We start from the raw sequence: 23051 nt of genomic DNA on the forward strand, positions 1-23051 counted from the left end.
GGGGCCATAGTCTTGGGAGTTCCTCTAGTGTCTGTCAGACTAGTAAGTCTAGTCTTTTTGTGGATTTGAATTTTGTTCTACATTTTTCTCCCACTCTTTCTGGAACCCTCTATTTGTGATCCCTGTCAGATCCATCAGTGGTAGTAGCGGGGCACCATCTAGTTCTTCTGGGATCAGGCTGGTGGAGGCTATGGTTCATGTGGTCCATTAGTCCTTTGGACTACTATTGTCCTTGTGTTTTTGTTTTCATTCTCCTTTGCTCTGAATGTGGTGGGACCAATAGATGTATTTTAGATGGCTGCTCCCAAGCTTTTAAGACCCCAGATGCTGCTCACCAAAGTAGGATGTAGAACATTTTCTTTACGAACTGCATTATGTCAGTTGACCTATATGTCCCCCGAGACCATAGTCCGCAGCCCTCAGCCCCAGTAAGTTGGTCCCTCAAGGTGTTTGAATGTGTCTAGGAAGCTTCTATGACTTTGCCTTGGTCAAGTTGTGCCAACTACTCCTATATTTTGTGTTATCTTTCCTCCCACCAAAGTTAACACTTGTCTACTAACTAGTTAGTGACTTCCTCACCCTTCCCCTCTCTCTTAACCATCAAAGATTGTTTCTTACTGTGTGTAAACCTTTTCTTTAGTTTTTATAATAGTGGTCTCATACAGTATTTGTCCTTTTGTGACTGACTTATTTCACTCAGCATAATGCCCTCCAGATTCATCCATGTTGTGAAATGTTTTGCAGATTCATCTTTGTTCTTTATTGTTGTGTAGTATTGCATTGTGTGTATATTCCATAATTTGTTTATCAGTTCCTCTGTTGATGGGCATGTAGCTTGTTTCCATCTTTTTGGTGTTGTGGATAATGCTGCAGTGAACATAAATGTGCATATGTCTATGCGTGTAACAGTTCTTATTTCTCTAGGATATATTCCTAGGAGTGGGATTGGTGGATCGTATGGTATTTCTATTTCTAGCTTTTTAAGGAGGCACCATATTGTTTTCCATTGTGGTTGTACCATTTTACATTACCACCAGTGCATAAGAGTTTCAGTCTCCTCTGAAACCTCTCCAACATTTGTTATTTTGTGTGTGTGTGTGTGTGTGTGTGTGTGTGTGTGTGTGTTTATTAGTGCCAGTAGTATCAGGGTGAGATGGTATCTCATTGTAGTTTTAATTTGCATTTCTCTAATGGCTAATGATTGTGAGCATTTCTTCATGTATCTGTTAGCCATCTGAATGTCTTTTTTGGTGAAGTGTCTGTTCATATCCTTGGCTCATTTTTTTTTTAATTTTTTTATTGTACTTCAGGTGAAGGCTTACAGAACAAATAGTTTCTCATGAAACAGTAGTACACGTATTGTTTTATGATATTGGTTAACAACCCCAAAACATGTCAACCCTCTAACTTCTCAACCTTTTTTGGGGGTGAAAATACATATCGCCAAAGATACACCATTTCAAAAATTTCTACATGCACAGTTCAGTGACATTGACTATGCTCTTCCAATTGTGCTGTTATTTCACTTAAGATGAAGGCTTACAGAACAAAATAGTTTCTCATTTAACAGTTACTACACATGTTGCCCTATGACAATGGTTAACAATCTCACAACACATCAACAATATCCTTACTCAACTTTGGCTTCCCTGTCACCAGCTTCCTTGTCCCCTTCTGCTTTCTGGCCCTTGTCACTGGACTACTGTACCTCATTAGTCTCATTTGGTTTTACGGGGCTGTCCACTCCCAGGCTGAAAGGTGAACCTCGGAGATAACTTCACCACTAAGCTAAAAGGGTGTCTGGGGGCCATACTCTCGAGGTTTCTCCAGTTTCCTTTAGGCCAGTAAATCTGGTCTTTTTTTTGTGAGTTAGAATTATGTTCTACATCCTTCTCCAGCTCTGTCCAGAACCCTCTGTTGTGATCCTGGTCAGAGCAGTCAGTGGTGGTAGCCGGGCACCATCTAGCTGTACTGGACTCAGTCCGGTGGAGGCCTTGGTAGCTGTGGACAGTTAGTCCTTCGGACTAATCTTTTCCTTGTATCCTGTTCTCTTCATTCTCCCTTGTTCCTGAAGGGATGAGACCAGTGGAGTATCTTAGATGGCCGCTCACAGGCTTTTAAGACCCCAGACACTACTCACCAAGGTAGAATGTAGAGCATTGTCTTTATAAGCTATGTCATGCCAATTTCCTTGGCTCATTTTTTAATTGGGTTGTCTTTTTCTTATTGAGGTGTCAAAATGTTTTCTAGATTTTACAGATTAGACCCTTGTTGGATATGTTGTAGCCAAAACCTTTTTCCCAGTCTGTAGGTTCTCTTATTACTCTTTTGTTGAAGACTTTTGATGAGCATAGTGTTTAATTTTTAGGAGCTGTCAGTTATCTAGTTTATCTTCTGGTGTTTGTGCATTGTTAGTCATGGTTTGTATTCTATTTATGCCATATATTAGGACCCCTAGCCTTGTCCCTATTTTTTCTTCCATGATCTTTATCATTTTAGGTTTTACATTTATGTCTTTGATCCATTTTGAGTTAGTTTTTGTGTATGGTGTGAGGTATGGGTCTGTTTCTTTTTTTTTTTAGATGGACATCCAGTTTTATCAGCACCTCTCTTAGGCTAGGTTCTCTAGAAAAGCAAAACCAGTAAAGCGTATAAAGATATATATATAGAGAGTTTTATATCAAAGAAACAGCTCACACAATTGTAGAGGCTAGAACGTCTCAAGTCCATGGATTAGGATAGAGGCTTCTCCTGATTTACATAGCCACGAGGGCTCACAAACCCAGGATGGGCAGGTTGGAAAGCAGGACTTCACTCACACGCTGTGAAGATTGACAAATCCCGGGATCAGCAGATAAGCTTATAGCTCAAGTCCCAAGAACCAGAGGTCAGATGAACAGGAGGCAGCCGCAGAATCCAGAGGGAGCAAAAAGCCAGAACGTCTGCTTATATTCAGATGCAGGCCATACCCCCAAGGAAACTCCCTTTCCACTGATTGACTACTCACAGCATATTCAGTCATGGGAGTGATCACATATAAACACCGAGAATCATGGCCTAGCCAAGTTGACACACAATCTTAACTACCACAGCACCATATGTTAAAAGACTGTCTTTTCTCCACTTGATGGACTTTAATCCTTTGTCAAAAAATCAACTCACCATAGGTGGGTGGATTTACGTGTGGCTTCTCAGTTCTGTTCCATTGGTCTATGTGTCTGTTCTTGTACTAGTACCAGGCTGTTTTGACTACAGTGGGTATATAGTAGGTTCAGAGATCAGGTAGTGTGTGAGACCTCCTACTTTGTTCTTTTTCTTCAATAATGCTTTGCTTAACCAGGGCCTCTTTCCTTTCCATATAAATTTGGTGATTAGTTTCCATCTTGTTGAAGAATGCTGTTGGTATTTAGATCGGGATTGCGTTATATCTGTAGATCACTTTGGGTAGAATTGACATTTTCACAAGGTTGAGTCTTCCTATCCATGAACATGGTATATCTTTCCATTTATGTAGGTCTCTTTTGGTTTATTGCAGTAGTATTTTGTAGTTTTCTTTGTTGAATACATGAATTTTTAACATAGATGATTTGTATTAAAGAAAAAAGATTGTGCTGATGAAATAAAGATTGTGTTCCCATGGCCAATACACACATTTTTCTCCATAGATAGCAGTGAATGCCTTGCTGATGACTGTAGCATCATTGCTGGAGGGAATCTCACTGGCTGGCACCCAGACTCTGCCGCTGTGCTATGGCGAAGAGTCTTGGGAATCCTCGGGGATGTGAATAATATCCAGTCACCCCAGATCCATGCCAAAGTTTTTGGCTATCTCTATGAACTCTGGTACAAACTAGCAAAGGTATGTCCTACTACCTTATGTTTTATTCTAATATGAGAAAATTTATTTATCACTTAATGTGAAAACTGTGTTGCAATTAACTACTGAACGTATTAAGTGTTTAAAAAAGAGAGGTCCCTGGATGGTGCAAATGATCTGCACTCGACCAGTTCAAGCCCATCTAGCAGTACCATGGAAGAAAGGCCTGGTGATCTGATTTCCTTCAGATTACCAGCCAAGAAAACCCTATGGAGCAGTTTTGCTGTGTAACACAAGGGTTGCCATGAACTGGAATTGACTTGACGGCAACGAGTTTGGTTTTTTTTTTTTTAATGCTTGATCATCAAAGAGTAATAGCATTTACAGTGGCCATTGTAAAAAATGCAAAAGAATTATTTCGTTTAGCCCATAAGTAGAATATTACTTTACCAAAACCAAACCCATTGCTGTTGAGTCAAATTCCGACTCATAGCGACCCTATGGGACAGGGTAGAACTGCCTCGTAAGGTTTCCAAGGCTGTAAGTCTTTATGGAAGCAGACTGCTGCATCTTTCCCCTGAGGAGCAGCTGGTGAGTTACAACTGCCAGTCTTTGGTTAGCAGGTGGGCACTTAACCAGTGTGCCACCAGGACTCCTGTAAAAAAATAGAGTATTAAGCAGTTTTAATTATTCTCTTTATAAAACCAAAAACCAAACCAATTGCTGTTGAGTTAATTCCAACTCATGGGGACCCCATGTGTGTCAGAGTAGAATTGTGCTCCGTCAGGTTTTCAGTGGCAATTTTTCAGAAGTAGATCACCAGGCCTTTCTTCTGAGGTACTTATAGAATATTTTATTGCACAAAATTTGAAAAATATTAACTTCACCGTCTGATAGACATAACCGGTATTAATATAGTCTTATTTCTGTGGATAAGCACATCTTTACAAAAGGAGAATCTTAGAGTACATACAGTTTTCATTCTGGTTTTTGTTTCTAGCATACATCTTTCCCTGTTATTAAATTTTTTTTCAAAAACATGATTCATGTTTGTACGGTATAATTTGTTAAACTATTCCTTGTTATTTAGAGTTCAGGACATGTCCAGGCATTAACATTCAAGTAAAAACAATGCCCTGGTTTTGTATTTAAATCTAAAAATGTACAGTAAACCAGACATACAGTTTAAATGGACAGTAGATCTCATGATGAAAGAAAAACTTGTAAATATTGTAGGTTTTTCTGCAATTTAAAGAGATTTAACTGGGAGCAGCTATTGGACTATGGAAGACAATATTCAGATAGCACTAAGAGAAATTGAATGTTACCTTCCTTAAACTTCTCTTTTTATGTTAGATACGGGATAATCTAGGCATAAGCCTGGATAACCAGTCTTCATCATCTCCTCCAGTCTTGATCCCACCACTCAGAATCTTTGCATCATGGCTATTTAAGGCAAGTGGATATGTGTTTATTCCTTTATAGAAATTTCCTCTTCCTTTCTGAAATTAAGTTTTAAAAAAAAAGTAATTGCCCAAGACTGCATGTTTCGAAGACAGGCTGGAAGCTACTGCATCCCACTTCACCATAAATGACTCTTAGGGACAACCAAGAAGTCAGTGAAATGTTGAAATGCTTTGCATCTGGAGTTGATTTAATCTTTAAACGTCATCTCCTTGGCAGGCGACGACGTTGCCAAATGAATACAAGGAAGGCAAACTACAAGCCTACAGACTGATCTGTGCCATGATGACCAGACGCCAGGACGTTCTGCCAAACTCAGATTTCCTGGTGCATTTTTACCTGGTGATGCACCTTGGACTGACCAGCGAGGATCAGGTATTCCATGACTCCTGTATAATCATTACTAGTAGTTGGAAAGTGGTTATCACTCCTTATAGGTATTTGGGTTGATGAAAATACGTCAGAAATGTTGAAATTGTCACAGACAGCAACTAGAATGGTCTTTCAAAAATTTAAGTCAGGTTTTATCACATCCCTGCTTCATGTCCCCACTGACTGCATTGCATCTAACTAGATTTGAATTTTATTCCATGACCTATACTGTTCTACAGGATCTAACCTCTGCCGATGTTATCAGCCTCAAGAACAGTTTCAAGCCACTTATTATGGGGATCTGCATTAGATATTGCTTGAAGAAAAGGATTCTGATTAGTTAAAAATGTTTGAAAAGTGTTGTTTTAAGAGTTAGCATGTTTTATGAAAGACCCCACTCATAAATTGGGGATCCTGACATTTCTTAATGAGGGGTTAATTTAATTTCTTCCAAAGAACTTGGTGGTTAAGTTGGAAGAGAAGGTCCAAGGAGCCACTAGCTGAAGCCCCTTCCCTGAAGACGCTGGGTGTGGGGTGGAATGTGGCCACCCTCTGGCCCTATTTCATCCTTGGGAAGACCTTTGCCAGCCTGTCAGCAGGGACATAGGGAGGGGGATTGTAGAACAGGGACACCTGGCTCTTGACTTGATGTTTGAGTATCAAGCAGAAGAGTGGTGTGATTGATTTGCACCTCACAGATATTGTTCTGGACTCTGCTTGGAGGATGGATTTGAGAATGTGGCTGTGGTAGAGTAGGAGGTTGGGCCTGGAGACAGATAATTAGGACATGGTTAAACTAATGTGGATTTTAAAAATGATGAGAACTAAGATGTAGCATTGGGAATGGGAAGAAAGGGATAGGGAAGAGTCAAGAAATATGAAAATATTTAGTTTTATCAGTAGGTCTTCTTGGAAAATTAGAGGCATAGGGAGTGTTCCAGAATTTTCTATTTAAATTGGGAATACTTATCGGTGAACTTTAATCACTCATAGCATACCAAGGAGTCGTCCTTTCTGTATTTCTTTTATTGTTTGAATGTATGATGCAGACACACAGACCTTTTGATACCCTTAGGGTACGTGGAAAAGGAGAATGAAGCTCCTGATTAGCTGGCCTTTTTTGTTGCTTCAGAATGCACTTGACCCTTCCTAGCCTATGGGCCCTGTTTAAATCGCTTACAGTATATCCCCTGATGAACACTTGAGCTTTAATCATCGAGCTTTTATCTGAAGTAATAACTATACTGTCCTCGTGAGCTATCTTTACCATTATTTCCCCCAGTTTTGGCAGTGTGTATAGAGGGCATCTATGTAGCAGACTGGACTTAAACACTCATAATCTCATTTATTTCCTAAATAAATGTACAAGTAGAGATGTGAAGATAGAATTTCTTTACTCCATGCTATTTTGTACTCATCATTGCAGATGAAAATGTCTTTTGCAGAATGATGCAGCTCATGGCGTGTGGAAGATTAAGGGGTATAAATTGGGAAGAGAATTAACTCTCACAGATAATGAGATCTCTCAGTGACTGATCCAAGAAAGGAAGGCTTAGTTAAGAGTGCTCTACCCTAAAGCAGTATTTTGCTAAGATTCTTCAGGAAAAAAAAAAAAAAAAAATTTCTTGGAAATAATCAGCTGTAGAATCTTATTTAATAAAAATAAAATTGAAGTCAGCAGTAAACATTTACTATTCCTTGGAATGAGTTTTCTAGAACATCACATAAAGGGGTTTGGCTTTAGAATCATCTTTCTGTTTTAAAGTGTGTTAGATTGAAAATGAAATAATAAAATGAGATGAAATAAGAGTATATTGCAGCATGTCAAAACCTAAAACATAATTTCAAAAAAAATGATTCTATAGTGTAGAAAAAAGAGTTTTTCAAGTTTAATGCTTGAATATATTTTCACATTTTAATGTATGCCGTGTTTTCAGTTAGGTGAAAGCTCAGTGGTCTTTTGTAGTTTGTCATAAATACATGAATCTTAAATGATGACCCAGTGCTGGCAGTAATTCCTATGTCCAGATTTTTGAGATAAAATGAGGGTATCATAAATCTCTATTTACTAACCAGCCTATTGTTTAGGCCATTAGAAGCTTGAATTTTTATGTGTGTTTAATAGAATTGACTATTTTGATTTAACCTTGATAATTATTGGTATATATTTTGGAAGCCCTGACTTTCTGTCAAATAGAATTACTCTAAATAAACTTTATTCCTTTGCCAGAAGAAAATTGCATACAAGGCCTACTACCAATGAAATAAACTTTTCCCATTTAAGTAAGAAATGTCTCCGGTAATTAGTTTAGGCTTTGGCTCACATGCCTAAATAGATTATGGTGGTTGTTTCAGAACTTATATGTACTTCTGGAAACACATGTTATATTAATTATAAAGAGAAAAAAGCATTTAATGTAGAGAATACAGTTAAGTTCAATTTTTTAATTGATGAACCGTGCACCTGTGACTACTGCCATCTCAGGACTTGTTTCTGTTTTGTGAAAGAATTCTCAAAGAGCCATGCTTTTATGTAGTGTGGCATTAGAAGGATTCATTCATGCTGAGAACCTTCTAAAGAATTTCCTGTATTTTTTTTTTATTTTTAATAAGTAATAACAAATACATATGTAGAGAGATATAATTTAACATTTATCAGTTTTGTCTTACAAATAAAATCCAGGGTTGGATTTCTGACTTCTGCCTCTGGGTGGCAAGCTTGTCTGTATGATTCTTAGCCGTGTTGTTCATGGGCCACCATTGAGCTTTACAACTGCCGCAAGACTGAGCATGGTCATGGTGTGGTTTTACAAAATGCTTTCCTAAATCTGGGTGTATCACAGGTGTGTCAGCAGTGACTAATCAATCAAATGTTGAATTTGAAGTAAGACAGTAATAATTGTTTTCCAAACATAAGGGTGCTTATAGGAATTGAAGACATTTATTTATTTAAAAAACTATTTGTAAACTAGATATTTCACAAATTGCACTGTGTTCTGTGATACGGTTATGTAAAGTCATGGTTTCGTCTAATATTACAGCAGATTCACTATTTAGAGAAATATAATCATTTCTATCTTCAGAAAAAGATGTATATAGCAAACAGCCAGAATTCAATATGTAGTGTATTCCAAACCAACTATTTGTGGCATTGTTTTAACCACTTTTTGCTATCATACTAACCTAATTTTATAGCTAAACCAATGGCCTTATCAATTAGTATTTCCCACAGTACATATACAGTGTGGATTTATGGTTTATTAATGTAGTTGAAAAAATGCTTTGTTTTTCTCAGCAATGAAATTTTTAGAAGCCTGCCCTCTCACTGGGATCAAAGCTAGGATTGTAAACACTCCCGAAACTGCACAAAGTTGGCCGTTGTTTCCTCTGCCACTTGGTCAGGCAAATATCATTGCCCATTTCACAACTAGACCAGCATTCAACCCATTGCCAGCAAGTCGATTCTGACTCATAGTGACCCTACAGGACAGAGTAGAACTGCCCCATAGGGTTTCCAAGGCTGTATATCTTTACGGAAGCAGACTGCCACATCTTTCTCCTGAATAGCAGCTGGTGGGTTCGAACCATCAGCCTTTCGGTTAGCAGCCGAGTGCTTTAACCACTGTGCCACCAGGGCTCCTTTTATAAATAACTACAGTCAAGGAAATATCAAGAACTTGTGCCCATTTGCAGACCTGGCCTATTCTATACTGTATGTCTTTTCCATTGATTCAAAGCTAACACATCTGTCAAGCAGTCCTTGGTTTATTCCTCCCTTCTGTTTTACTGCACCTGGGTTCTGGCCTCAGTCCCACCCCACTTCAGAATCCTCCTTATTAGAGGAGCACGCTTGCCCCCAACTTGCGGGTCTTTCCAGGGTTGCCATCCCAGTTCTTCACCATCTTTTCACCTCCTTTCTAAAGCCGGTCCTGATTGTTCTTAGCCTTTCCTAATGCTTAAGACGCTTTTCCACCTCTGCCTTCCCCAAAATATTTTGACATGAAAGGAGCTATGATTTGGGTTTATTAAAAACAGTTCATATTAATTTCATCATTATTTAAAACATATGGGAAGATCAATATGTGTGAAATGGAAAAGGACAGTTGAGGAACGGAATTTTATTTTCATGTTTCTAAGAACATATATCAAAGACTGGAAAGTTTTCTTTGCTTAAAATAAGTAAACTTTTTTAACAATGACTTACAGATTTAATATCTTAATGTAATTTGTCTGTTATACATCAAAGTTAAATTCTCTTTTAAATGCAAAGCTTACATTAATGAAAAGCTATTGTTGCAAATCTGCATATAGAAATTTTGGGAAATGTGGTTCTTTGTCATTTTCATCTGTAATACTGTATTATCCTATTTTGTGTCTCTCCAAAAAAGCATGAAGCTACTCTCCAGTGGAGAAGTGTGTGTTGTTGTGCCCTGTGGTAACCGTCAAGCTACAGTATAAAGTTATGCTCTGGTGTACAGTGCAGTGTGAGAGAGTTTAACAGCTAAGAGCCGGGGCCAGGTCGGCCTGTCTGAGTTCCGGTCTTGTCTTCACCATTTACTAACCAAATCATTTGACCTCTTTGTGTCATGGGTTCCTCGTTAGTAAAATGGGGATAATTATAGTGCCTACCTCACAGGGTTGTTTGAGGACTTTAAGAAAATGAAACATGTAATACACTCAATTCAGAGCATGGGCCCTGGTTGTAGTACTGAGGATGAGGAGAAGGGTGGTGACTCCCAGTAATTTATTTATTTATTATTGTACTTTAGATGAAAGTTTACAGAACAAACTAGTTTCTCATTAAACAGTACACGTACTGTTTTATGACATTGGTTAACAAACCCACGACATATCAACACTCTCCTTTCTTGACCTTGGGTTCCCTATTACCAGCTTTCCTGTTCCATCCTGCCTTCTAGTCCATGCTTCTGGGCTGGTATGCCCCTTTAATCTTGTTTTGTTTTATGGGACTGTCTGATCTTTGGCTGAAGGGTGAACCTCGGGAGTGACTTCATTACTGAGCTAAAAGGGTGTCTGGGGGCCATAGTCTCGGGGTTTCTGCAGTCTCTGTCATGCCAGTAAATCTGGTCTTTTTTTGTGAGTTAGAATTTTGTTTTACATTTTTCTCCAGCTCTGTCTGCGACCCTCTATTGTGATCCCTGTCAGAGCAGTCAGTGGTGGTAGCCGGGCATCATCTAGTTGTACTGGACTCAGTCTAGTGGAGGCCAAGGTAGATGTGGTCCATTAGTCGTTTGGACTAATCTTTCCCTTGTATCTTTAGTTTTCTTCATTCTCCCTTGCTCCCAAAGGTGGCAGACCAGTGAAGTATCTTAGATGGCTGCTCACAGGCTTTTAAGACCCCAGGCGCTACTCACCAAAGTAGAATGTAGAACATTTTCTTTACAAGCTGTGTTATGCCAGTTGAGCTAGATATTCCTGGAGACCATGGTCCCCACAGCTCTCAGCCCAGCAGTTTGGTCCCTCCGGGAGTTTGGATGTCTTTGGAGCTTCCATGACCTTTCCTTGTACAAGTTGTGCTGGCTTCCCCAGTATTGTGTACTGTCTTACCCTTCACCAAATTTACCACTTATCTCTTGTCTATTTAGTGTTTTTCCATCCCCACCCCTTCCCTCCCCTCCCTCATAATCATGAAAGATTATTTCTTTTTGTGTGTAAACCTTTTCATGAATTTTTACAGTAGTGGTCTCATACAATATTTGTCCTTTTGTGATTGATTTACTTCACTCAGCATAATGTCCTCCAGATTCATCTGTGTTATGAGATGGTTCACAGATTCATTATTGTTCTTTATTGTTGCATAATACTTCATTGTGTGTGTGTACCATAGTTTGTTTATCCATTTGTCTGTTGATGGGCATCTAGATTTTTTCTGTCTTTTTTGCTATTCTGAACAATGCTGCAATGAATGTGAGTGTCCATATGCCTAGTTGTGTGACGACTCTATTTCTCTAGAATATAGTCCTAGGAGTGAGATTGCTGGATCATATAGTATTTCTATTTCTAGCTTTCTAAGGAAGTACCATATCGTTTTCCAAAATGGTTGTATCATTTTGCATTCCCTGCAGCAATGCATAAGAGTTCTGATCTCCTCGCAGCCTCTCCAACATTCGTTATTTCCCGTTGTTTTGATTCATGCCAGTAATGGCGGGATGAGATGGTATCTCATTGTGGTTTTGAATTGCATTTCTCTTATGACTAGTGATCAAAAACATTTCTTCACGTGTCTGTTGGCTGCTTTAATGTCTTCTTTGGTGAAGTGTCTATTCCTTTTCTCTGCCCATTTTTTAATTGGATTATTTGTCTTTTTGTTGTAGAGGTGTTGGATTTTCCTGTAGATTTTAGAGATTAGACATTTGTCTGTTTTTAGTAGCCAAAACTTTTTTCCCAGTGTAGGCTCCCTTTTTACTCTTCTGGTGAAGTCTTTTGATGAGCGTAAGTGTTTAATTTTTAGAAGATCCCAGTTATCTAGCTTATCTTCTGGAGTTTGTCTTGCTTGTTGGTTATGGTTTGTATCCTGTTAATGCCGTGTCTTAGGGCCCCTAAGTGTTGATCAGGAAACCCTGGTGGCATAGTGATTAAGTGCTACAGCTGCTAACCAAAAGGTCAGCAGTTCGAATCCACTAGGAGTGCCTTGGAAACTCTATGGGGCAGTTTTATTCTGTCCTACAGCATTTCTATTAGTCGGAATCGACTCAACAGCAGTGGGTTTTTCTGGGTAGTGTTGATCCTATTTTTTCTTCTGTGAACTTTATACTTTTTGGCTTTATATTTAGGTCCTTGATCTGTTTTGAATTCATTTTTATATTATGGTGTGAGATATGGGTCCTATTTCTTTTTTTTGCAGGTGGACATCCAGTTTTGCCAGCACCATTTGTTAAAAAGACTTGTCTTTTCCTCATCTGATGGACTTTAGGCCCTTGTGGAAGATCAGGTGGCCATAGGTAGATGGATTTACATCTGGGTTCTCAATTCTGTTCCATTGGTCAGTGTATCTGTCATTGTACCAGTACTAGGCTGTTTTGACTACTGTAGCTGTATAGTAGTAGGTTCTGAGGTCAGTTAATGTGAGTCTTCCTACTTTATTCTTCTTCTTCAGTAGTGCTTTACTAACACAGGGCTTCTTCCCTTACCATACAAAGTTAATGATTAGTTTTTTCATCTTTAAAGAATGTTGCTGGTATTTGGATTGGGATTGCATTGTATTTGTAAATTGCTTTGGGCAGAATTGTCATTTTCACAATGTTGAGTCTACCTATCCAAGAGTATGGTATGTTTTTCCATTTATGTAGATCTCTTTTGGTTTCTTGCAATAGTGTTTTGTAGTTTTCTTTGTATAGGTCTTTTATGTCCCTGGTTAGATTTATTCCTATTTTATTTTTTTAGGGGCTGTTATAAACGGTATTGGTTTCCTGATTTCCTTTTCATCGTTCTCTTTATTGGTGTATAGGAATCCAACTGATTTTTGTATCATGCTACTCAGCTGAATCTTTCTATTAGTTCCAGTAGTTTTCTTGTGGAGTCTTTTTGGTTTTCTACGTATAGTATCATCATCTGCAAATAGGGACAGATTAACTTCTGCATCGCCAATTTGGATGCCCTTTATTTCTTTTTCTTGCCTTATTGCTCTAGCTAGGGCTTCCAGCACAATGTTAAATAGGAGTGGTGATAATGGGCTTCCTTGTCTCGTTGCTGTTCTCCATTGGAAGGTTTTCAGCTTCTCTCCATTAAGAATGATGTTGGCTGTTGGTTTTGCACAGATGGCTTTATTATATTGAGGAATTTCCCTTCTATACCTATTTTATTGAGAGTTTTTATCAGGAATGGGTGTTGGACTTTGTCGGATGCCTTTTCAGCGTCAATTGAGATGATCATGTGATTCTTTTCTTTCCTTTTATTTATGTGGTCGCTTATGTTGATTGATTTTCTAATGTTGAACCATCCTTGCATACCTGGTAGGAATCCTCCTTGGTCATGGTATATTTTTTTTTTGATATGACGCTGAATTATATTGGCTAGAATTTTGTTAAGCATTTTTGCATCTATATTCATGAGAGATATTGGTCTGTAATTTTCTTTTTTTGTAGCGTCTTTGCCTGGTTTTGGTATCAGGGTTATACTGGCTTCATAGAATGAATTTGTAAGTATCGCTTCCTTTTCTAAGTTCTAAAATAGTTTGAGTAGTACTGGTGTAAGCTCTTTGTGAATGTTTGGTAGAATTCTCCAATGACACCATCTGGGCCTGGGGTTTTTTTGTTGGGAGTTTTTTTTATTACCTTTTCAATCTCTTCTCTTGTCATGAGTCTGTTCAGATTTTCAACATCGTTTTGTGTTAATTTGGGTAGGTAGTGTGTTTCTAGAAATTTGTCCATTTCCTCTAGGTTTTCAAATTTGTTGGAGTGTAGTTTTTCATAATACTCTGTTATGATCCTTTTTGTTTCAGTTGAGTCTGTTGTAATGTCCCCCATTTCATTTCTTATTTGGGTTATTTGCGTTCTCTCCTGTTTTTCTTTTGTCAGTTTGGCCAATGGTTTGTCCATTTTGTTGATCCTTTCAAAGAACCAACTTGTGGTTTTGTTGATTCTTTCTATTGTTTTTCTATTCTCTATTTCATTTATTTCTGCTCTGATCTTTATTATTTCCTTCTGGTGGCTATGGGCTTTTTTTGCTGTTTTCTTCCTATTTGTTTGAGTTGTGTAGCTAATGTTTTGATTTTATCCCTTCTTTTTTGACGTGTGTATCTATTGCTATAAATTGACCTCTGAGCACTGCCTTTGCTGTATCCCAAAGGTTTTGGTATGATGTGTTTTCATTCTCATTTATTCTACACCATTTATTCCCTCTTTTGTTGTTCTGATGTTGTCATTTACAGATTTACCTCTCTGGTTCCCTGTTGTAATTCTTTTGGTTTTAGAAAGTCCTTCAGAGTTCATTTCCTAGATTGGTATTAGCTAGTACGATCTTGCATCCTAGATTCAGGTTGTGGTCTTGTGTTGTTTGTTCTCAACCTGAAGTGCTTTCTTTAATAATTCTTGTAAGTTTAGTTTGGTTTTTACATATTCTCTTAATTTCTGTTTATCTGGAAATGTCCTAATTTCACCATCACATTTGAATGAGAGTTTTGCAGGATATATTATTCTTGATTGGCAGGTTTTTCTTTTTTCTTTCAAGGTTTTATATATGTCATCCCATTGCCTTCTTGCCTGCATGTTTTCTGTCGAATAATCTGAGCTTAGTGTTATTGTTTCCCCTCTATATGTGACTTTTCATTTTTCTTGAGCTGCTCTCTGTATTCTTTGTTTGTCTTTGGTTTTAGTGAGCGTGATTATGTTATGCCTTAGTGATTTTCTTTTGGGGTCTATCCTATATGGGGTTCGTTGAGCTTCTTGGATGATCAGCTTTTCATCTTTCCTGATGTTAGGGAAGTTTTCTGTCTGCAATTCTTCAATGATCCTCTCTGTGTTTTATGTTTTCTCTCCTTGTTCTGGAACTCTGATCACTTGCAACTTTTTGCTTTTGATTGTATCCCATATAATTCTCAGGGTTTCTTCATTTTTCTTTGTTCTTTTTTCTGATTTTTCCTCAAAGTATGTCCAAGTGTTTGTCTTCAGTTTCTCTGATCCTGTCTTCCATCATTCAAACCTGCTCCTCAGGCCTTCTATGACACTGTCCGTTTCTGAAATCTTGTTGTTTATCTTTTGGATTTCTAATTGTTGTTTTTGTATGATTTCTAGTTGTGAATTTATTTTGGCATTTTGTTCCTGTTTTATTTTCCTGAATTCTCCTAGTTTTTGGTCTGTCTTTTCCATGAATTTGTCTATTTTTTCCTCATTTTTGTCTGCTTTTTGCTTTAACTCTTGGATAGCTCTGAATATTAGAGATTTGAGTTCCCTATCAGGTAGTTCTAGTGCCTTTTCTTCTACTGGAAGGTCATCTGGTATTTTATTTTGGATGCCTCCTGGAACCATCCTGTCCTTTTTTTTTATACGTTTTGATATTGTTTGCTGTCTTCGGAACATCCGGTAGTTATTTTCCTCATTTATTGATTGTAGATTTGTTTGTTTCGTCTTGCTGTTTTTTTTAATTTGCTTATGTCTGAGCGGGTGGGCTGTGTGTTCTTTGTTGTTTGCTCATCTGTGGGCATGATCCTTTTCACTTCCTTGTCCAATGGTCAGGGCCAGTTGCTCAGCTATGTTGCAGTAAGGCAGGTCCAGCTGAAGGAGAGGGGCTGGGATGGGTTGTTTGTGGCACGCACTAGGGGTAACAGGTTGGGCCAGGAGTCAGTGCAGGTTAGGTTCTGGTAGGCCGTGCCTGTGCTGCTCGGGAGTGTGATGTGTCGTGAACAGTGCAGGTATGCAGGAAGGTGGAAAGAGGTTGTGATGTTTGGAGCTAAGATAGGTATGGGAAAGAAGAGAGAGAGGAGAGAGAAACGGGAGCCAAAAAAAAAAAAAAAAAACAGAAAATAGTGCTAAGGAAGCTTGCTGTTGGAGTGGAGAGACGAGAAACCAAGAAATGGAAAGAAAAAAAACAAAACGATAAAAAGAAAAAGAGTAAAATAGATAATAAGAAAAGCCCCCAGGGATCCCAATGGTGCTGCTGTGAAGACCGGGGAAGTGGCTTCCAGGCCGCATAGTACAACCTGGCTAGAAGGGGCAGACATGTCACACAGTGCCAGGTATTCAGGAGACAGGAAAAGAAGGTAAGTATAGAGAGATAAGAAACTGAAGAATGAAGAAAGACAGAAAGGAAGAAAGAGAGACAGAAAGAAAAAGAAATGCCCCCTGGGATCCCACTGGCGCAGCTGTGCAGATCAGGGAAGTAGCTCCCAAGCCGTTCAGTACAGCCCAGCTAGAAGGGGCTCCCAGGCCACAAAAAGAAAAAGAAAACTAACAAACAGAACAGAACAAACAAAACCAAAAAAAGAAAAAGACCCCAGGGATCCCACCAGCATGGAGGCGAGGATCGGGGAAGCATTTCCCCAGCCTAATGGCACTTCACAGCCTTTCAAGAAGAAGCAAAGATGGCACACGGAGGCAGGTGTTCAAGGGAAAGAAGTGGGAGGAGATGAGAGGCAGGGAAGAAACCAAAAGAAGTGGAAAGAAACAACACCAGCAACAAAAGAATGGCACTGAAGGAGCTGGCCAGTGTGGGGTGAAGCCAAAGCCAGTGCTTCCTGTCCAAGAGACTATGGTCAACAGGAAGTGATAGATGCCGAACAGGCAGAAGAAGGGTGGGGGGTGAGAAAGCGTATATTGCTGGTTACCAGGTGCTCTGTCTCCTGCTGGGAGCTCTGTGAAGCTGCTTTCCTGTACTTCCTGTTTTCCAGTCTTTGACAGGAGTCCAACGTGATAAAACCATGCTGCGTTAGCTGATTGGGGACCTTTGCGTGCATCTCTCCTCGCTCTCTGTATTTTGTCAGTTTCTTATTCCATTCAGTGCTTGGCTGAGTTCTTTATCTCTCCATTTGACACTTAGGGTTCCAGGATTGATGTTTGTCTCTGTTTTACTTAGTTTTTCGGGTGTTTGCTGTGGAGGGATGGCGTGATGCTTCTGTCTATAGCACCATGTTGTCTCTGCCTCTATTTTAGTTTTTTGATATCTCAAAATGTTGGTATTTTTTTTTCCCTTCTTCATATATTTTCTTTCTCTTGAACATAATGCTTTGAAAGTAAAAGTAACTAGGCTTTGTGGAGTTTCAGAAAATGTGGAGAAATAATCACTCTCCATACTGTTGGTCAGACTTAAGTAACCCTTGTGTGTTTTTTGGTTCAGAAAGGTATCTCTGTGCTCCTCACTCACCCAGTGTGCCTTCTGTATGATGGAAGGTAGAAAGCTGAACTCTGCATTCCCAAGCTTCCTGTGCTGGGTCTGCACTGACCCAGGCTCCATCCAACTGAGGCACCTACGTGGCGATGGTCAGTCGTGCTGGTCAGTGGACGTGAGAAGAGGTAGGCGGCATGGAGGGAGCAGGACCCTCCTGTCCTGGAGGGGCTACTGTTCAGCACCAGCACCACTGGCAACGAGAGCTGGCTGTAGGGTCTCTGTCAGAACCGCCTTGTGGTGTGGCAGAGTGTTTCTCTTTGCCACGTTGTTCCTGGCTGTGAAGGATTCATGCTTGATTGCTTGGCCCTTCTAGAAGTTCTATACACCATCTGATGTCCTGAAATGAATCCCTTTTTTCTTAACCTCAGCAGAGTGGATTCTGTTGACTGACAGGAAGAACCTGATGTGGATAGTGGTTGTTTTCGTGGGAGTACTATGCTAGGCACTGGAGTGCATGATCAGCATGGACTCATTTCCAGTTGCTAAATGCACCTGTGGTATTGATTTGACTTATTTCTTTTTTCTTAATTTTAGCTACTTGTTTTGTAGCCACAAATACTTAACTTGTTTTAGGAACATTTTGCTTTTATTTAACATCATATGTTAACCTTTTGCCTCATCAATTTTAAAGAAAACATTTTTCAACATCATATATAGAGTAATAGTCTATCATAGAAGTCAAAATAGTTCATGATTTTCTTAACGGATGCTACAACCTCCTCTCATGAAGTATGTGATGGAATAATATAATAATAAACAGTCATTCGTAAAAAGATCCCAAGGGGCCCCACAGTGAGCATAAGACTCAGTAGTGAGCTACAAAAGCAAGGTGCAGGGGTGATACTTGTAAATTGGCCATCCCTGAATCTTTTAATAGCTCCAGACATCCTGTATCATGCAGTGATATGTAATAATTGCATCATCCTTTCTCAGACAAAGAATCGATCTTTGCTGAAAATTTAAACTTATAGCTAGAGCCATATATGTTAGATACACATATAATTTTCTAAATATCTTTAAGATTACACATAAATGAGTATTTAGTTCCAGAAAAAGTGAAGAATTAAGATGATAAATTGGACCTTGTTTATCTCATTTCCAAGGAAATACTTTTAATACATATTTCTAAAGTGCTTATTCTGGACAGTAAGTGATTCACTAAGGTTTGAATTTACACGATTTGAATTCAGTGATAGCAGGCAGGATAAGATGCATATTTAACTTAAAGATCCAATTGATGTTTAGAGGATTAAATAATAACCTTGATGTGTGTCAGTATAGAAGCTTTAGAAGACTAAGTTTTTAAAATCTTCATTAAAAAAAATTTTTTTTTTAACTCTAGGATTTTAAAATGAGTAAAAATAGGACTACTTCTGGGCCTTATTCCTAAAGTTCTAAAAATGGAGCAATGTATCTTCCAAGACTTCCAGATATAAGATGGCTTCAGAATATATTCAGCATTTGTTGACTTTTATGGATTGCAAGCCTCCTATTGAAAGCTGGCAGATCTGGGAGCCAGACTCATCTTTGTCACTGACTGGCCATGGAGCCCTCATCTGGCAACAAGAGGTCAAGCAAATGGGTTGGACTAGAGGACCTCTAAGTTCCTTTCCATTTATCATTCTTGGATCCTCTGATTTATTTTTAGGCATTCTATTATTAGGGTCACATCGTTCTTTCCTAAATATAGCACAAGGTTCAATATTTTCTCCACCATGGAGACTATTTCTCTCCACCATGGTAAAGAACTAGTCAGATTCTGAGAGTATTTAATGAGTTTCCCAACCTTCACTAGTTTATCTACTTGGGAAGAAAAACATATACACATAAAAGGGTATCTGTAACATCCATCAGCTTGTGCAAAGGACCAAATGAGTGACCCACACAAGAATTAGATTGTGTTGAAACCCTTCTTGCTAAGTTGGTTTGAAAGCAGCTCCCAGAGGAGGTGGGATTTGAGCAAGACTTTCAGTGATGGATAGGATTTGTATATACGACAAGAAGCAGGATTAAATTTCACATGTCAAAGATACAGAACTTCTCAGACCATGTTCAGAAAACAGTGACTTAGAGTGGTTTTGGTTTAATGCCAAATTTATGCATGGAAATAATATGTAGAAGTGCATCAGGGTAGCACTGTAGAGAGTATTGGCTTCAGAGTAGTTTTCATCCGATGCATTGTGGGGAGCTGGAAGTTATTTTTGAGCACAACACTCAATATGATCAAAAAGCATTTTAAGAAGGTTAAACATAGTGGTTTTGTGGGATGGACTATGTTCAGGAGAGATTGATGACAACAAGAACATAAAAGGAATTGTTATAATAGCCCAGGGGCCAGGTAATGAGGGCCTAACAAGGTCTCTAGGGGTGTGTGTGTGTGTGTGTGTAAATTTATTTCTTTATATGTGTGTGTATGTGTTGATATATGTATATGTGTATATGTATGTGCATATATTGCAAATATATATGTGCACATTTTTTGTGTGTGTGCATGAGTGTGCTTGCACATGTGTGTATCAAATATTTTAGACAGGTAGGATGCTGAGCTAAGTGGAAAGTGCCCTGAGAATATAGAGTAGAGCTTCCTGCCTCTCAAAGCAAAAGTTGATTCAGAAAAGCAAGAAGATAAATTGAGAAAAATAAGTGGGTCAAGGTAGAATGGAAGTGACTGTAACATCTGACTTGTGTTGATGACCCCTCCCTTCACCTGGGGCATTTTAGCACAAGGGCAGGCTAAGCAGGTGCATCAAAGGATGCACCAAGGGGTGTCCCCAATGAATTCTTGTCTGTTAGAAATATGTGGGAAAGATTTCTGTAGACATTTTCTCTGTAGTTAAGAAAACATATTTTCTAAGCATGTTGGAATTTAAACAGTAGGTATTGTAAACTAAATTTATTGACAATTATTAAAATAGAACTTCTAACAATCCCTGTTATGTTTTTATTAGCCAATTTTATTGCTGATTGTTCTTGAAAGTAAATTTATATTTAGAAACCAAACTCTTATTGTTCTACAATATAATTTTTATTAATTTGAATTTGCTTTATCCAAATTAATGGGATTTTTGTTGAATATGAGGATTTATTGTAGCAATAAATAAAACTTTCAGGTTTGACTTAGGTTTGTTGAAAAAATAATATTTACAAGGAGAGATGGTAAATGTCAACCCTCTCCAGGCACGTATTGTATCATTAATAATAATTCTTATTGTGTGCTTATTTTACAAATTCAGAGTAATAAAGTATAAGTGCTATTATATAATGTTATACTATCAACGAATGTCCAGTGGCTTCTGAGTATTTCCTATAAAGTTTCTTGGGAATGTACCAGTCATAGATTAGTTAGATTTTCTCAAAGAAAATTTTATTAGAACTTTGTCCGGATATCAGTGGCTGTGGAGACTAAGATAGATGACGGCACCAAAACAATAAATTGGAGGGTTTTTTGTTTTTCTTTCACTTTACAGCTGTAAAACCAATAATTATTTTCATTAAGCTACAGACTGATCCAACTTATATCTAAATAAGGAAAGTAGAAGTATGTAGAAGGTAACAGATGGTAGAAGTTTCGGTTATGAGGTTTAACAAGTGTGCAGTGAACTTGTTTCCCAGCTTTAAAAAGTGTAAGCTGATCACATGGGAAACTGATCCAGAGAGGGAAAAATCTACCCGAGAGGTTAGAAACTAGAGTTTTGTTTTATTTCCTTTTTTGTAGTTAAAGGTGTAAAGACTTTTTTTCAAGTAAATGCTATCAATGAAAAATACGAATTATTTATGTTTAGCTGTAAATCTTCCATATATTTAATAAACACGTTACATGAAATGCATTAAAGCTTACAAAAATTCAGTATAATAGAAACTCAGTATATGTGGAGAAATGAAGTATTTGTTCTTACAAAACTGTTAACATATGATGTTGTATGTAAGCTGGCCTGTGTTTTTCAATAGCGAAAATGCTCTTTGGCCCAGAGGTCTCTCTCTGGAAAAAGACTATTGTGGCCTCTCCTAAGGCCCAAGTCACTAGATTCTTCCTTGGTGGACTCCCTGGAGTGCGTCTTATTTTTTCCCAGACTGAGCTGATGCTCAGTAAGTACGTGTTGATTGATCTAAAATTGAAAGAGAAAGGGAAGACCTTTCGATTCTAGCTACTCCAGGTTTGTATGGTATCATGGGGAAAATGGGTGGTCAGAGAGCTGCATTCCACTGTTCCGGTTGAGATTTTGGCCCCAGCTTCCAACTTCAAAGCGCCTTTCTACTCTGACGAGCAAGTTGGCTTTCATTACTCTAGAATAGTGATTCTTGAGGGGGGTCTTTGCCCCCCAGCAGACATTTGGCAGTGTCTGGAGACATTTTGGGTTGTCACAACGGGCAGGGTGTGAGGGTGCTACTGACATCTAGTGTGTAGATGCCAGACATATTATTAAACATCTTGCAATACACAAGACAACCCCACAACAAAGAACTTATAGTCCAAAATGTCAGTAGCGCCAAGCTTGAGAATCCCTACCCCCGAAGAGTCACTGTGCAGATGGTACCTGGCTAGAAGAAGAGCTAGACAATATAAATGACAAAACTCAGTAATCAAAAAATATGAAAGACTAGCTCTCTTATTTATTTATAAAAAGTCAATTTAAAAAACATGAAGAATTAACATGAAAGCTGTCAAAGATGTGCATAAGGTGAAGTCTGAGTGAGTGGTGTGACCTTCGGCCATAAAGCCCTATGCACTTGATGTGGCCGCAGAGGCTCCACCCTCACCCAAGCTCTGCCCAGTAACTGAGAGGAAGGAAGATGCTGGAGGGAACAGCTCGTGTGGTGGAGAGTTGACACGGGAGCACAGATGATTGCTTTCTTCAAACGTCTGAAGAAAATGTGTACAGAGCAAGAGAGAGATTAGGCTATGGTTTATGTCCAGAGTGGAGACTTAGGAGTAATAGGTGAATTCCAGCTTACCATCCCAAGACACTTTCTTGTTCACATTTTGAATTTGTAAGCTTCTCAAGGTCAACAGTGTTTGACCCAGGGCTACCTGGTCCAAGGCTGTCTGCTGCCTCTAGGGCAGACTAGGGAAAAGAGAATATCCACCTTAGAGCTCGAAAGACCTGGACTGCAACCCTGGCCTCGAAGTTATGTCGCTGCATCCTTGAGTCAGTGACTGCTTTGCTTTTCTGGCTTTCCTGCTTGCTCCGTGGGGTCCCAATGGCTCTCTCTGGGGACTTTTCGAAGTGAGAATAGTTAGACTTTCCGTGGGCACTACATGCACTACAGAGGCGTTCTGCTGTTTAACAAGTTGCTTGTTGGCTGGAAGATCATCTTTTCTCATTTAGAATTGTATGAAGATATTAAGAAAATACACATTTTTCTCTAGGCAGAGATGCACTGACAGAAAGAGGGATTTCAGGTTCTGAATTTGTACTGGTGATGGTGGGGATACTTTAATTCTCATTTGGAGCGGAAAGATTTTTGAACATAAGAGATATTAAATCACAACTGTGGGTTTATAATCCATAAAAGATAGGTTTGTATACAAGGAAATAACATCAAGAAAAGCATTTTA

At 38.7% G+C, this 23051-nt stretch overlaps 1 protein-coding gene across 4 annotated transcripts in view; it reads left to right on the forward strand.

The window, feature by feature from the left end:
* RALGAPA2 (Ral GTPase activating protein catalytic subunit alpha 2) overlaps window positions 1-23051 on the forward strand; it is a 388120-nt gene that overhangs the window by 168247 nt on the left and 196822 nt on the right. For all 4 annotated transcript variants that reach the window (XM_023731401.1, XM_023731398.1, XM_023731400.1 and 1 more), the window contains exons 21-23: window positions 3666-3859; window positions 5174-5272; window positions 5501-5656. In XM_023731401.1, the coding sequence (XP_023587169.1) occupies window positions 3666-3859; window positions 5174-5272; window positions 5501-5656 (449 nt within the window). The remainder of the gene's footprint in view (window positions 1-3665; window positions 3860-5173; window positions 5273-5500; window positions 5657-23051) is intronic.

The sequence above is a fragment of the Trichechus manatus genome, unplaced genomic scaffold (genome assembly GCF_000243295.1).
Source record: "Trichechus manatus latirostris isolate Lorelei unplaced genomic scaffold, TriManLat1.0 scaffold00042, whole genome shotgun sequence".
NCBI lineage: Eukaryota > Metazoa > Chordata > Mammalia > Sirenia > Trichechidae > Trichechus > Trichechus manatus.